The 17,498-nt window shown below is 41.0% G+C and overlaps 1 protein-coding gene across 1 annotated transcript in view; it reads left to right on the top strand.

Moving 5' to 3' along the window:
- Window positions 1-17,498, top strand: part of ARID5B (AT-rich interaction domain 5B) — a 177,830-nt gene that overhangs the window by 69,050 nt on the left and 91,282 nt on the right. The window contains exon 4 of the mRNA XM_044239596.1: window positions 17,044-17,274. Coding sequence (XP_044095531.1) covers window positions 17,044-17,274 — 231 coding nt within the window. The remainder of the gene's footprint in view (window positions 1-17,043; window positions 17,275-17,498) is intronic.

Below are 17,498 nucleotides of genomic sequence, written 5' to 3' on the forward strand. Positions count from 1 at the left end.
CCCTGCTGCTCTTTCATACATGCTACCTTGTTGAGTCCTACAGATGATTGAACTACAGGGCTCCTGCTTACCAGACTCTCAAAGCAATTGATCTTCATGTTCGCCGCTGTACTGGTACTGACAGTGGATAGACTACGGACGCCAATATTAGGGACTATGTGATTTTTAAATGTGTAGCCTACTTTAAAGAGCTAAATTGTGTTACCAAGAGAAAAGAGTAATTCCCGTTTTCAGCCACAGTGCCCCCTCTGGTCCTCTGGTAGAAAGCGCTGACTTTTTTTTTTTTTTTTTTTAAGATTTTATTTGTTTATTTGACAGACATCACAAGTAGGCAGAGAGGCAGGCAGAGAGAGAGGAAGAAGCAGGCTCCCTGCTGAGCAGAGAGCCAGATGTGGGGCTCCATCCCAGGACCCTGGGATTATGACTTGAACTGAAGGCAGAGGCTTAACCCACTGAGCCACCCAGGTGCCCCAGCGCCGACCCTTTTTTCTGCTTAATCCACCCCTCCTGTACTCCCCTTATCTGTACATCTGACTTGAGGATTTTTCAAACACTCTATAGTGTTTCAGACTGGGTTTCTGGTTCTTATTTTCATCCTGTCCCCAAACCCGCATCTCACCATCTGTTTCAATAGGTGCTTGAACACCTGGGATACTTGTTACAAAGCACCCATCCAGAGACCCGAGCCCAGATACTTTCCTTTTGCATGTTGGCAGGGTGGCCCAGGGATCTTTATTTAAACAAGCCCCTCAGCCGCTCTGATATGGCTGGCCCACAGAACAAATGTCCTCTCTTGGTTTTCATTGAAACTCAGAGTGTGGGGACATCCTACTGAGTTACCACTTGCCAAACGAGAAGCCTGGAGGAGTATCGGTCAAGGTTGAGGCAGAACCAGATTTCCACTCCAAGGGCTCAACTGGAGAAATAGGAACAAAGGGAAGCCTTGCAGAGGTGTGGTTAGGATAAAGAAACAAAAAGGGGGGTTGAGGCACACGGGGTCAGGTAACAGCAAGAAGCAAGGGTGGAAATATTGCTACCTGGTGAAGGCTACAGGCAGAAAGCAATACCCCAACTTCTCTCTTTCCACCATCTGCTTTCCTGTGGGTGTCTTCCATGTGCTGAATTAAGAAAAAGCCAGAGTGTAAGGAACCCCAGGAATGCAACCCTTAGGGGTCATACAGCAACGTAGAGAGGCTAGACAAGGAGTAGAGGACATGAAACAGTGAATAATCAGAAAACATTAATTTGAAATATTAATTGAACATTAATTGAAATTAACATCTGTTGAAAACCGACCATGTGCTCCATGTGCTTCACTTGTTTGGGATTCCGATGTGCTAGAGACCTTGCTCCTGCCCTTTAGAGAACCCACAGTCTAGAAAGGGGGGCCTAGCATGAACAAATACACCCAGTAAAATATGACAGAGTTAACTGCACCTTGGAGTTAAACTGATTTTAATGATCCAAAATAACAGATTTCTGGAAGCAATAATCTGTTCTCCAGAATAGGAATCAGCAGAGATAGGGACTAAATAGATCAGATTTACTGTCCATGAAGTCTCTGTCACAACATAGCTCCCTAACTTTGCAACTCAGCTGCTGTCTCGGGAAAGCAGCCACACACATTGTCCATGCAGGATCATGGCTGTGTTGCAATAAAACTTTATAAAAACAGGCTTCGGGCCAGATCTGGCCCATACTTGCCCAACCCTTGCTTAACATAAACCATCTCACAGAAATATGTAGAATAGGGGCACCTGGGTGGCTCAGTCGGTTAGATGTCGGACTTGATTTCAACTTTGGTCCTAAACTCAGGGTCGTGAGAGTAAGCCCTCCCTCGGTCCGGCCCTGGACTCAGCACACAGTCTGCGTGTCCCTCTCACTCCCCTTGCTTGTACTCTCTCTCTCTCTCAAATAAATAAATAAATAAATAAATAAATAAATAAAATCTCTTTTTGAAAAAAAAAATCTAAAATGGGGATCTGTAGCACTGGTTAACTCGTGATATGAAACCACAGAATTATAACTGGAATTAATGCATTAGTCACCTGCGATTTGTTTACTGCGTCTTTTATGAGAAAAGGGAAGTAGGTGTGGATATTAGAGATTGAGGAAAGCCGGAATTTTACAGTGGAAATGATTTTCAGCAGATGATAGATATTATGGGAAATGTGCATAAACCAGATTCCTCCTCCTCCTGTCTTACATCAGCTTACTCACTACTAAGACTGTACAAAAGGAAGTTAAGACAGAGCCTATCCATATCATCAGCTTTCAATGACAGTTTTCCACCGTGCACTGTGAGAGCACATTAGAAGGTGCCAGAGTTTTTATATGACTGCAGTGGCGTGAGATTGAATAGTGGTTTCAGTTTCCAGTACATTTTATAAGTATCTCTTTCCTTCAGATGTTAAACTAATTTTCATATTGCACACACTAGAAAAAAGGAAAAGAAAAAAATACCCATTCTGAACAACTGATGTTCTCCTGGCATTGTGATAAAAAAATAGAGCAGATGGTTTGTGGAAATGGCACCAAGTGAACTTGTAGTTAGAGCAGCAGAACAGGTATAACTCAGAGAGCGGGCTCTTAACAGGTTTTATAGTTGAAGCTTTCTTTTTTTTAATTTTACCTTTTTTTTTTTTTTTTTTTAAATCATTCACCAGAAAACCGGAAGTGGCAAGCAAGTATCTCTGCTGAGATAATGACGCAGGGCCGCTTGCTACCATTTGGCCTTGCTTGGGAGTTTGGTTATTAGAACGATGAAGTAACACCCCCCCGGAGGCCTTCCCTCCAGGGTTGTTCTCTTCTTTCAGTTGTGTTTCTGAACCTCTTAGGATCATGGGTCTGAGAGTTCAGGACTGAAAGTCATCAGGGGACTGTGGCAGATACTTACAACAGCCCCAACTGTGCCGGTATATTAAACGTATACCAGAGTTCAGGAACTCAATATGGAAAAAAAATAATGTAAACTGTCACTCTAGTAATTCATTATATTGCCTATGTATTGAAATAATATTGTGAGTATACTGGGTTAGATAAAATAGTTTTTTTTGTTTGTTTGCTTTTTTGTTTTTTTTAAGAATATACCCTAGAGGGGTGCCTGGGTGGCTCAGTGGGTTAAAGCCTCTGCCTTCAGCTCAGGTCATGATCCCAGGGTCCTGGGATCGAGCCCCACATCTGGCTCTCTGCTCAGCAGGGAGCCTGCTTCCTCCTCTCTTTCTGCCTGCCTCTCTGCCTACTTGTGATCTCTGTCAAATAAACAAATAAAATCTTAAATATATATATATATATATATATTTTTATATGTGTTTCTCTAGAGAAACACATATACTTGTCCTATGAAATAAGACAAAATCTTCTCTTGGTAAACACATACATCATTGTGTTGTGTCCCTTAAATTAATACAATGGTAAATGTCAGTAATAATTCAATAAAACTGAGAGGGGCAAAATAGTCATTGAATTTGCTTTTAATAGTAAAAAATTAAAGCCAAAAAAAGATAGGTTATTAAAGTTATTTCACATTTTCTTCTTACTTTTTAGATTTTATCTACATATTTGGCTTTAGATTTCCCAAACACTGTATGTAGACCTTTACCTGGTTTTCAGTGGACATCTGAATTTTCTCATCATCAGTTTGAGTTTTTCGTTAATAGGAGGTAGAAAATGTTAAACATGATATCAATGGTAATTGGCTGTAATTAAAATGAACATATATGATTTGATGAAAACCTTAAGTTTTAAAATCTGTATTTATTAAAGTATAACAGTTCTTAATAAATCATATGAAATGTTTATCCTTAGGTTTTATCTAATTTACTTCAAAAAAATCTGGTAGACCTTCAGAGCATTCCACCTAGATTTAAAGGGATCAGCATCATTAACCTTTATTGCTCTGGCTTTTCTGAATTCAGAGCGCCCTAACACGGGCCAAAGTACTCCATTTCTACTGCCAAGCTTCATTAACAGAAATATGTGGAAGAAGGGAAAGAATAGAAGCGTCTGGTTTAAAGTGTCTAGATACAGCAATAGAGGAGGCTTCCTCAGAACTAGTATTTTGACTGTCTCTTTAGTGGTCCTAAGACCAGGAATGGGTGACGTTAAAGAAGGAGACTGGCCATATTGAAGACGGTCTCATCCCTGGGCACATGGACAGAAGAGGGAATGATAGAGATGTTGAGGATCTGTCCCATTTCTGTGTAGGTAGGCTACTACCTACCTAGGCTCCTACTTGCCTAGGAAAGTTCTCGTCTACCCTCTACCGGGTGGAGTTTACCACTTTGAAAACCACTGATTTAAGATGAGCCACTGTTACCAAAAAGGCCGTTGCCCTCTTTCCCTCATTAAGCTGCATCCAAAGCCCTGCGATAATAAGAAAGAAAACAATGCAATCTCTACCTACCACTTTCGTCACCTCGGGAGGTGAGCTCCCGGAAGTCAGTGCGGTCACGTGGAGGTGGGTCCAGCACTTTGAGGGTGGTCCACACACACTCCTCAAGTAATGAGATCATTCAAAAAAAAAAAGTTCCCCAAATGAAATGTCTGCCTTCATTCATGACCCTTCATCGGAAAAGGCCTAGCAGTCCCTGACAGCAGTGCTGGTTGCTGGACGACTTTCTCCAGTTTCCTTCAGCCTTTAGGAAGTACTCCTGGTCCAGAGCCTTGGGGGAACCCAGGACACAGCTGCTGTCGCTCCTGGACGGAAGGTCAGGTGCTTGACTGCAGGCAGCTACACTTGCGAGCGCACGTGCGGGGGTCTGGGCCCGCCACAAGAAATGAGGGCACCACTTCTGTGCCCTCCAGGAGTCCGTATTCTAGTTGTTGGTTGGACAGACGCCTATCCTCCTCCCAAGAACAACTAAGAGTGCCTTCCAACAGACAACAACCCCTGTGAGACATTTCCTTTTATATTGTGTAAAATATGCATCTCATTGAACATTTAATTATTTTTTAATGTATGGTAGTGCTAAATATTCCTGTGATATTGCGTAAACGTCACCCCTGTTTCCCGAACTTTCCCATCACCCCAAACAGAAGCTCTGTACCCATTAAGCCACAACTCCCCATTCCCTGTCCCCTCCTCCCACAAGCAGCCTCTAGCAACCTCTAGTCGACTCCATCTGCAAGAACTGGCCTATTCTAGAAGTCGCATAGGAGTAGAATCATACAATATTGGTCCCTTGGTGTCTGGCTTATTTCACCTCTCATAATGTTTTCATTATGTAGCATGTGTCAGAACTTCGTGCCTTTTTATGGCTGAACAAGAGTCCTTCGTTTGTATATTCCACCTTTTGTCAAGCTGTTCATCTATTGGTGGACGGTTGGGTTGTTTCCCCTTTCTGACTCTTATGAATAATACTGCTATCAACATTGATGTGCAAGTATCAGTTTGAGTCCTTGTTTTCAATTCTTTTGGGTATATACCTAAAAGTGGAATTATTGGGTCATATAGTAATTCTCTATGTAACATTTAAGGAACTTCCAGACTGCTTTGCCCCACAGCTGTACCATTTTACATTCTCATTAGCAAAGAATGAGGGTTTTAACTTCTCCACATCCTCACCAACACTTGGAGTTTTTTGCCTTTATTTGTTTTTTAAATAATAGCCACCCTGGTGTGTGTGAAGTGGTTATCACATTGTAGTTTTGATTTGCATTTCCCTGATGATTAATAAGGTCGAGCACTTTTTCATGTATCCTTTGTATAACCTCCTTGGAGAAATATCTGTTCAAGACCTTTGCCCATTTTTTAACTGGATTGTTTGTCTTTTTGCTGTTGTGTAGGGGCTTTTTTATATATTCTGGATATGTAATTTAGAAATACTTTCTCCCATTCTTTGAGTTGTCTCTTTACTTTTTTGACAGCGTCCTTTGATGCACAAATTTTTTTTTATTTTGATGATATCCAGTTTATCTATTTTTTAATTCTTCTTGCCTGTGTTTTTGTGAAATCCAAAGTCATAACAGTTTCCTGCTATGTTTATAGCTTTGGCTCTTAAATCCGAGTCTTTGATCCATTTTGAGTTCATGTTTGTATGTAGTGTGCTGTAAAGGCCAGTTCATTCTTTTCCTGTGAATATCTAGTTTTCCCTCACATCATTTGTTGGAAAGACTGTCCCCTCCCCATTGAATGGTCTTGGTTCCCTTGTCAAAAATAAGTTGACCATACGTTTGAAAGTTTACTTCTGGATTCTTTTTCCTGTTCAATCACATTTTATCCTTATGCTGGTGCCACAATGTTTTGGTTACTATAGCTTTGTAATATGTTTTTAAATTGGGACGTGTGAGTCCTCCAGCTTTGTTCTTTTCCAGTATTGTTTTGACTATTTGAGATCCCTTGAAATTTCATATACCTTTGCCAGATGTTCCCATCTTTTAAAAATCACACAGTTAAAATGCAGGCAAACAAAGGAGAAAATAATCACATATAATCTCAAACCTAGAGGCATTCATCTACTAAGAATGCTTTTGAAACATTAAACAAAACAACATGAGATACCACTTCACATCCTCTAGCATGGCTATCAAAAGACAAATAATAGCAGATGATGGAGAGGATGTAGAGATGCCAGAACCCTCATACACTGCTGGAGAGAACGTAAAATGGCACAGCCTATTGGAAAACCGATCCAGCAATTCCTCAACAGGTAAATACAGAATTATTATATGACCCAGCAATTCCCTTTCTGAGTATATACACAAGAGAAATAAAAACCTATGTCCATATGAAAACCTTTAAATAAATGTTCATAGCAGTATTTTTCATAGCCAAAAAGTATGAACAACAATAATATCTCATCACCTGATGGAACTGGTAAATAAAATGTGGCATATCGGTACAATGGAATATTATTCAACAATAAAAATAAATGAAATACTGATACACTTGATGATATATATGAACCTTGAAAACAGCATGCCAAACAAAAGAAGCCAGTGACAAAGAACCACATACTGTATGATACTGTTTATATTTAATGTTCAGAATAAGCAAATAGATAGAGACAAAAAGTAGGCTAAGCAGTTCCTAGGACTGCTGAGGGGCAGGGAGATGTGGGAGCAAGAGGGTTCAGAATTTTCTTTTTGGGAGAATGAAAGTATTCTAAATTTGATTGTAGTGATGGATGTACAAGTCCATAAATATACTAAAAGCTTGTACACTTCAAACAAATAAATTGTCTGATGTGTGACTTATAGCTCAGTAACGCTATTAAACAAAAGACATAGGTTTGAATATATTATTTCATACCTTACTTTTTTCTCACTCAGTGTAACAATCTTTGCATGCCCTGACAGTTATTTGATTTTGCTATTTTTAAGGGCTACAGAGTTTTAATGAAAGTAGATGTACCATCCATTTTATACACACACACACATATGTGTATGTATAAAATGTGTATAAAATACATTTGATATATGTATAAAATATCTTCAAAATGCTAGGCATTAAGTAATCAATATTAGTCTGTCCTACACTATTTGATGTTTAGTTCTCCACACACTTGTGTATTTTTTTTGTTGTTGTTTCCCTATAAACCCTGTTGGAATTTACGAGGTTTAGCCCGATCTGTGTTGACTACTTGTCCATGAAAGTCATAGCAACTAGCGATTGGTCATTTTGCTAAGGCACACATTTGGATCTTACACGCTGAGAGACTGATGTGTGGAAGTTAATTATTTTGCTATTGATCTATCCCGTATCACACCTTAATGAGGTTTATTCATGAGTTGTGGGAGCTCAGGAGGGTCTCTCAAATGTAAAGGGTTTATACAGCTGCTGTATAGTGGGATTACGGTTCTTGCAGTAAGATACAACTTGAAAATGAAAATCCGTATAGATTTATGAGGGGAAAGATGGCAGAAGTTATTACACTTTTTAAAAACCAGTTGGACTAACGAGGTCAGGTTTCCTTCTCTTCCAGCAACTTTGTCATGGTCGCCATAGGGCTGACTGGATCTTGGTTGTAGTTCCTCATCAGAGTAGAAAAGATGGGTTTAACGAAGTTCAAATCCAATATAACAGTCTTACTGGACCACTAGCAAATAAATAAATATGTACGTTCATCTCTCAGAAAACGTTTGACACAATTTTTAGAGTAGGGAGAATTTTGTCTAAGCCCTGGTTCCCTGGGGTCTCGTGGGTCCTTTATATATTCTTCTTCAGATACTGAAATTCATTTATGCTGAAAGAGAATGACTAACTGTAGCCTAACAGCGTGTGAAGGGGAGGCGAGTTAGGTGGGTCGGACCCTTTAGAATCCCACTCCAAATGTGGTCACCACTTTCCCTACTTGAGAATCTGGCCACGTGGTCTCAAGAGGAGAGACACTTACTGTATAACCACAGTCACGTGTGACACTCGCCTTCAGCTGACGTGAGCCGTATGGAAATAAGATGCAGAATTCTCAAAAGGAAATCCAGAATGGCTCCTGAATGTGGCTTAGAATTCAGTGACCACTTGGGAGAACCTTGGAGGTGGAGCTGGCTGGCTTCCCAGTGGGTTCTTTTGTAACTCAGAGCGATGGCAGTGTTTGGTTTTAGTTCAGCCTGGCATTGTTTTCTTTTCGGAGTGAGGAAGCAACAGTCAGGGTAAAAGCCAATATGAACGTTCTAACATGTATTTTTGTGTGTGTTCGTCCATGTATTTAAAGTGGCCGGCTTTGGGAAACAGCGAGTTAAAAGCCCCAGGTTTTGCATTTGAAATATTCTTTGTTTACAACCATGCACGGAGATATTTTCCCACATTTTCTTTTTTATAAGTTCTCCAGTGATGTTTCCGTGGCCTTTCCTGGGAAGAGCTGTCTTTCCATTTATCAGAATAAATGGCAAGCTGGGGACCATTTAAAGTCGTTTTTTTTAGTTAATAAAGCCAATCTTCTTGTTCTGTTATGTTAAAAGTACATTATCTTTTTATTGCCAGCTCTCTATGGCTAGGTCTGTTTTCTGTCTTAGCAATCTCAGGGCTGCCCCACTTGCTTACTGGGTAGAGAATTACAAAATCAGCAAGGGTAGGGCAGCAGCAGCTGACTGACAGTACAAACCATTTCTCAAAATAACCACAACAGTGCAATCCTGATGTGTAATTTACGTCACAGTCTGTTTTTATGAAATAGTTTGTGGCATTTTCATTTCTATTCCGGATGGAATCTTGTGCTCTCTCCCTTTTAATCAGGCATTTAATTTATTTTTATTATTAATACTTTCCACTCCTTGTCTTGGCATGCCTCCAGTTGAACAGCTTTGATGAGGGGGGGGAGAAAAAAAACAACCACCAACAACCCATCTTCCCCCACCCCAACTCTTCAACATCAGTTTAACTGCAAATGTATTTTCCCCTTTGATGTGTACTTACTTCGGGTACTAAGCTTACTGCCTTAGGAGAGATGTAGAAATATGGCGGGACGTGTTACACACGGACTCGGACTTGCATTCAGGAATTGATAAAGTTGATGTACAACTTTGGAATTTTAAACACTTTCAACCAATCCAAGCTATGTAGTCATACGCACTGCTGCATTTTGCTTTTACAAATGTCTTTCTGTATAATGTCCTGTAATTAGAACAGGAAATCATTGAGTAACTGTAAGATGAATAAGAGCACTTAGACTGAAAGGAAAATTACCTTCCGAGAAATTATATTCTCTCTCTCTCTCTCTCTCTGTTTTTTTTTTTCTTTCTTTCTTTCTTTTTTTTTTTTGCTGCATGTTACAATGTTGGTAATGATAGTAACAGCTGTAGCTGCTCTTATCTGTAGAATTTTCATGCCTAGGTTTTCTGAAATTTAAAAAAAATGTTCCTTTTTGGTAATAATAAAAAATGAATGGACAGAAAATAGGAAATGCCTAATTATGACAAATATTCAGTGTCACAACAGAGCAGCAATTAAATGGAAACTTCAGTATAATTGTCAATAGCAGTAAGAATTGGACTGGTGCCAGGTACATAAAGTTGATGCTTCGCCGTTGGTTGGTTGCTAGGAGCAAGTTGAAAAGTATAAAGCTTTGAGAAAGGAATGCCTAATGTAATAAAGTAACAGAAAGAAGCATAAATCATTGTAAGAGCCTCTCGTATTGACATTATTTTACTTAAATTGTCTCAAAACTAGACATCAAGTTTTATAACATGAGCAAATTCATATTTGCTTGGGGAAAAAAAAGAACACGCTATGTTGTCTTTGAAGGACTGGGGACTTTGTGTCTCAAGCGTAGCCTTCATACATATTTGGAATCTTTTAAGTGAAAATCTTTAAATGTTTGTTTCTACTGGCATCCAAATGCATTTGCCCTAATACGATTAAGAGAACTAAAGGGCAAAATACTTGGCAGATTTTTCAGTTGAGGTAATTAGGTGCAGGAAGGAACATGCATACTTTTTCCACCAGGCTCTATAAAATCCTGGTGCAAAGATTTTTTTTTTTTTTAAGATTTTTTTTTTTTAAGCTTACTGATTTTAGAAGTAGATTATAGTGGTTTTCAGTAAGCATAATAGTGTGATGTTTCCGAAACCAGCCTTCCTTCTCCCCACCTCCCCCCAGAATGAAAAAGAAAGTTACATTTCTAAATGTTGTGTAAAAGATAAAAGCAGATTCCTCCTCCGGAATTTATGTTTTCCGTCTCCTGTGCGTTTGGCCACCATTATCTGTTTAAAAAAAAAATAGCATTATGGATATTTGAAAGTCAATGCTCCATTAATTCATTGTGTTTGCTATTTCATGCATCTCTCTTTGTATAAAGACAACTTGAGCAACGTGCTATTCAGAATGAATGCCTGCTCTTACCCTCTCCCCACCCCCCCACCCCTTCCCCATTCCCAGCCCAACTCTGAGGATTAAAGCAATGGTATACAGTTACTGTTTGAAAAGCTTGGGTGGAGTCTCATGTTATAATTACAGTTTCTCTGTGGAATTCTGTTTTGGACTTTGAAAATATATAAATAAGTGAAAAATTGACATTGAGAGAGGTTAACAAAACGTGTAATTATGATATAAGCACAGGATTAGAGTAATTTTGGTTGAGCATTACAAGCAGTGTACTTTAGGTATTAACTTTTAATAGGCAAAATTCTTCTCATTGAAGTTGAAATGAGGTATAGTAATTTTGGGTCTCTTATTCCCTTTGAATATTTCATTTAAAAATAGGCATTTTTTTTTTTTATTGGTGGAGGGGGAGAATTGAGGAATAGGATGACATTTTAATAGAATATCATAATATGGTTGAAAATTTCAGTCTTTGGGACCAACAATTTATTGCTGATTATTTTCTGTGGACAGAAATCAAGTAGTGCCTACATAACCCAACCAACTACCACTGACTCAAGTGTGTTAGAGTAAGATTCCTTGGGGTAATTCTTTGATTTCTTTTCCTATGTGGGTGTGGTTGAAAGAAAATCTTTGTTCCAGGAACACTTTGTTTGTCTTTTGCTAAACAAATGTGCAATTTATTCATTCTTTATTCATTCTTAGATTTATCTGCTAGACCTATTATGAACTGGAAAGGGGGAAATGTCCTTTGCAGCATTTATTGGCAGCTTCTGTTTCATGGGTAGCTGCATACGCATGTTTGTTTATACGTACATGAAATGCATAAGGAGGAAAGAAGTAGCTAAGGAATTTAAATAAGAATTCTTGAAAGGGTTGTTTGGCTTTATTTGTTTCTTAGTGTACTAGGGCAAAATAAAATATGACAGCTGTTGAACAATTTAATAGTTTTGTAGCTGTATGAGGAAGAAGTTAATTTAATGCAAAGGCTTAGGGGAAAGTTATAGGATCATAGAATTTTAGATCTGGAAAGCTCTTCCAAACTCCTAATTTTATTCTCTGTTATACATACTTTTCATGTGAAGGTGACCATGCTTTGTCTTGAGGAAAAAAATATTTCTCCAGTTAACTAAGCACTAGTTAACTGCATCTAGGGTAAAGTTTCTCTGAAGACACCTCAGAGAAACTTTACCCTAGATGAATTGTTGGTTCTTCCAGATCTCACCTTTACTCTGGATCTTCTCTTTACTCTCACCTAGAATGGTTTGTTAATTTTCTTAGCAGTCCTGAGAGTCTCATGGGCTTTGTCTGCTTTTTGGGGAGTTTCTTTTTTTTTTTCCTTTTTTTTTCCCCTCCTGTAAATATTAAAGGCAATTCCTCTGGGCATGTCTAATTGTAAGGTTGGAAATTTGCCTCTGTCTAAACAATGCCAAAATTCTGGTCCAAATGGAGGGTTCCTTTCATAAGAAACAAAATTATCATAATTTTTGTTATGGTATTATTAAACATTGCCACATTAAACCAGGTCTCAACTGGGCTTCTAGCCTTTTAGTATGGGAGAGGATCAGGAGGCACAGGGGTTCTGGGCTTGCACAACCTAAAGTTGGCTTCATTTCCTATTATGTGGGTAGACAGTAGGAAGGAGATATACGTAATACCCCCCATCCATGGGGGGTACATGCTGAGACTCCCAGCGGTGGCCTGATACTACAGATCACATCAAACCCTATCTATCCTGTTTTTTCCTAATCATACAACCTAAGAAAATGTTTAATTTATCAGTTAGACACAGTAAGAGATTAATAGCAATAACTAACAGTAAAACTGGACACTAAAGTAGTCTCTCTCTCTCAAAATACCTTATTGTACTGTCCTCACCCTTCTTCCTGTGATGTGAGATGATAAAATGCCTGAGTGGTGAGAGGAAGTGTGACGAATGACTTAGGCGCTGTGATATCACGTTAGGCTACTCCTGACCTTCTGATGATGTGTCGGGAGGAGGGTTGTCTGCTTCCAGGCTGCTGTTGCCCACAGACGGCAGAAAACAAAACCTCTGGTAAGGAGGGGACCGCTGTGCATAAAAGATGTGTCCCTACTGTTAAATCATGGCCGTGTGAATTGCAGTTTTCCAAAATCACAACAAGCTAACGTAACCGGAGTGGAATTCTGACCTATAACTGGCTGAATTGTGCAGTTTGTGATGACCCAGAAGTTTCGTATTTTCCGTGACCAAAGGCCGTCACCCTCATCCCCAGTACTGTACCTTAATTAGGTCTCTAATAATAATGTCAAATAAACAAAGATTTTCTTTCAACCACACCCATGTAGGAAGAGAAATCAAAGTATTACCTTAATGATCATAATAATGTTGTTATTCATATTTATGACACTTTGTCATAAGGAAAAGCTCATCAAACTTGCATTTAAAAGACTGGGTGACAGTCTCACTCCATCACTTTCTGCTTTCTTGAGAGCCCGGATTAGTCAATTGGGTGTATGAACCTGTTATCTCACCTCCGAACTGGGGGATATTCACGAGCAGTAATCCTACGAATGGGGTTGTTGTGAAGAGCAAAAGAGCTGTGTTTTGTGAAAGACCTGTGTAAATTTTTTGTTTTCCTATCAGTACCGGAAATTATGGTAGTATTTCTAAACCAACAGGCCATCTGTCCGTCTTATTTTTGGTTATGGAGTCTTTTTTAATTTGCTGTCTTCTGTGCTACCTGCAGCAATCCTGGGAGAGTGACAAGGAGAAGAGAATTTGGTCCTAGATTCTGTTCTGCGTACAGGGTTGGGGGGGGGGGGGGGGGGCTTTGGCTAGAAGCATATACCTGAAAACAGGTTATAAGTATATATATACTCAGGAACCCCAACTTGTGATGTTTCAACGCAACCATTTTCAACTTTACAATGGTGTAAAAGTGATATGTGTTCAGTAGGAAGTGTACGTTGAGTTGTGAATTGGGATCTTTTCCCAGCCTGGCGATTTGTGTGGCTCGATCACATTGTGGTGCTGGCCGTCCGCAACCAGCCGCAGCTCCCAGGCGGCCATGCACTCACGGGGATGAACGTGCAGCACACAACCGTCCTGAGCCCATGCGACCATCCTGCTTTTCACTTTCAGGATAGAAGTCAATAAATCACACGAGATATTCAATACTTTATTATAAAATAGGCTTTGTGTTCCATGATTTTGCCCAGCCCAACGGAAGTGTTCTGAGTACATTTAAGGTGGGCTAGGCTAAGCTACAGTGTTTGGTAGGTTAGATGTATCCAATGCATTTGCAACTGAGGATATTTTCAGCTGTCAAGGGGGTGGTCGGGACATAAGACCATCAAAAGTGGAGGAAGATCTTTGTGTGTGTGTGTGTGTGTGTGTGACACACACACACACATACATACAGAGAGAGAGAGAGAGAGATAGCAAAACCCAAACTCAATAAATTACTATAAGTCTGTGCAAGAAGCTAAACTCTGACTCAGAGGTAGTGCTTTCAAAGGTTAATGTACATGAGTTACCTAGAAGCTTATTAAAAATGTAAATTCCTGGGCCCCAACTTTAGAGATTCTGAGTTAGTGGTTGTGGATGAGCCCCTCGAGTCTGCCTTTTCCCAGTTGCCCTCTGTGATCCCAGGGCGGGCAGGCCCAGGATCGCTCTGAGCAATACTTTCTCCATCATAGGGACACATTTCCAGGACACGGACTAGAGCGAACTTGCTGGTTTTTCTTCCAACTAAAAGTGGATTCCTGGCTTGGCCTGTGTTTTGGGAACTGCGTGAAGAAAGAGGGATAAGTGTTTCAAGTTAGGGGGAGGTGAAGAGAAAACAAAAACAAAAACCCACCGAACAACAAACAAAAAACCCACATCATTTCTAAGCACCAAGGAGGCCAGGGAGCTGACTGCATCTAGAACAGAGAACTAAGAAGTTAGAGATGGTATTATCATGAAAAATGGTCGGAGAAAAACGGGAAGAGAATGAGGAGGGGATGAGAAAAACGTGAAAAGCTCCCAAGAATCCAGGGGACACCTTCTGCTAGAAAACGAACTCTAAAGCCTCCATTCTTTTGCTGTTGTTCAACCTGAAAAGCAGGACTTCCCCCATCTCATTTCAAGAACTTGGAGATACTAGCGCAGCGCTCCCCCCAGTACAGAAGGCCAATAGCACAAGCAAGATAGACTTCTGGGAGCTGTGTGCAGATGTGCACAGTATTTACTCTTTGCAGGAGATGCTCTTAGGTGCTGAGCCGCCAATACTGGTCCTGGGGGTTTGTGGTTATGCCCCTCCCCCCCATCCACGATGTCTTGGACAAATAGAGGATAATAATATCATTGACACATTCAGGGGCTGCTTCTTTGAATAGGACTGAGATACTCTAATGATGACGTTTGGTGAATATTTCCAGTCAAACCTTTTGTGCTTTAACTCTCCAGAAAGCACAGATTTGAACCCGAAGTGTCAACTCGTGTCTTGGTCTGCAGTAAAAATCTCAACCCGAAATGTCTTGGGACATATATCAGCATTTAAAAACTGAACTTCATCTGGGGACTTGCGTTCAATATAAATATATTTCCTTGTAATTAAATACGCCAGCTGACAAAGTGGCTGCCCGCAGACCAGGCAGGCGTCTAAGAAATGTAAACTGTTAAAAGATGTCCTCTTGAAAGCAGCGAAACATCTCCATTCTCGGAGAAGCCTCCAGCCGGAGGAACTAAGTGAACATAATTAGAGATACATCTGGGTATTGGCCTCCTATCTGAGAAGGTCACATGCACACCTTCCGCTGGTACTGGTTATATTCCATCATTTGTTCTGTCCTTACTCATTTGTCTCCCACTGGTTACCAGATGGCCACGATAATGTTGGTATCCTTAACAACTGTCTTGTGCAATTCCCTGCAGCATGGTAAGGACTCAAAATATTGAGCGTTTTCTCTTTGGATAAGCCAGTGACATATCTGGGAATTGCTCACAAACGCCCCGATGGTGTGGTTATAGGGAGTGATGGCAGACTAGGTCATGGAGCCGAGACTCGGCTTGACGTGATCCAGGTGGCAGGCTATCAGAGGGGAGCTTTTGCCATTCCTCAAGCTCAAGATGAAGGAAGGGGTCCTCCAGGCCAAATCTGGTTTTTATAAATAAGTGCTTAATATCGAGAGGTGTAGATAAGCGGTAAGATCATTGTAAAAGGGAGCTTCGTGAAAGTTGCTGAAACGTTCTGAGCTAAGTTGGTTCTGATGGAGCTGTCACAGGACGCTCGGGGAGTCCTCTCAGCATGGTTCTCGGAGTTGTGCCAAGTTACCAGATGGGTCTGAGGCCCATTAGAAGATAGGGAGCATGGGAACGGGGGAGGAGAGGGGGGGTAGATGGATCAATCAGTCCGGGTTAGATCATGCTACAAAAATGAATAACCCCCAGATCACAGCCTCACTTAAAACAAGGAAGGTTTCTTTTGGGCTTGTGTTCTGTGTCCATTTCCGACCAACAAGGGGCTCTGCTCCGTGTGATTCTTGCTCCAAGACCCTGAGTGGCAGCTCAGTCACTCTTTGAATCATTACAGGTGTGCAGGACAAAGAGAAAGGGAGAGTGTTGTCAGTCAGACACGGGCCCCTAAAGTCGCCACTCACTTCTGTCCTATTTTATTGGCCCCAACAAGTCACAGGGCCACTTGACCACCATGGGACAGGAGGCATGCATGGTCTTTCCACAAGAACATAATGAACCAGAAATATTTGTCGACAGCCCTAACCACCACCAGATTAGTTGATGCCGCTATCTGAACTTACGGTCGTCTCTCTGGGGCCAGATGACCCTTCCAGGGCCTTCTGGCACTGAAAGATTATACAGTCTAAAGAAAGAGCAGACTGGAAATATGAAGAAAGAAGCTCAACAAAATTCCAATTTTTCCTGTGATGATGACTTTAATGCTTGAAATATATATATATATATCAGTCCCTTGGAAAAACAGTTTTTTGGTTCTGCTGCTTGCTGATGACCCAAACCTTGCTTCATCTGTCTCTGGGGGTCACCCCGACTCTTTCTTCCCTCCACCCTTCCTCTTCCCTGCCGGTAACCAGAGGTCCCTTTAGTGGAACCCCCGGGGTGGTGAGATGGGGCTGGGAGAATGCTGGCGTTCCCAGACTGGGAGAAAGACGAACCGGTGTCAGGGTCTCACGGAAGACACGATTTCATGACGAAACAGAGTGACCACCGCAATTAGGCCACAGCCATGACGGTTCTCTGTGGGAGGCAAGAGGGTAACGGAAGTGTTTTCTCTTTTGTCTAGGGGAGGACGAGGAGGAAACGAACGTGATCGTGCTCAGCTACCCTCAGTACTGCCGGTACCGATCGATGCTAAAGCGCATCCAGGATAAACCATCTTCCATTCTAACGGACCAGTTCGCGCTAGCCCTGGGGGGCATCGCCGTGGTCAGCAAGAACCCTCAGATCCTGTACTGTCGGGACACCTTCGACCACCCAACTCTCATTGAAAATGAAAGTATATGCGATGAGTTTGGTGAGTCTTTTGTTTACATGAAACTTGTGCATGTGTGTGCGTTTCCTTGTTTTGGGTTCTTGTGCAGAGCTGCGATGGGGAGCAAGGCTTATTTTCACCAGCCCCTCCCCTCCCCCAAATTGTCATGGCATAAAGCACCATTGCCTCCGGGGCGGCCTCTGTTTGCTAGGGTCAAGGGTGATTATTTAGAATTTGTTGTTCAGTATAGGGTCTGAAGTTGCTTG

Source organism: Neovison vison, chromosome 2 (genome assembly GCF_020171115.1).
Source record: "Neovison vison isolate M4711 chromosome 2, ASM_NN_V1, whole genome shotgun sequence".
NCBI lineage: Eukaryota > Metazoa > Chordata > Mammalia > Carnivora > Mustelidae > Neogale > Neogale vison.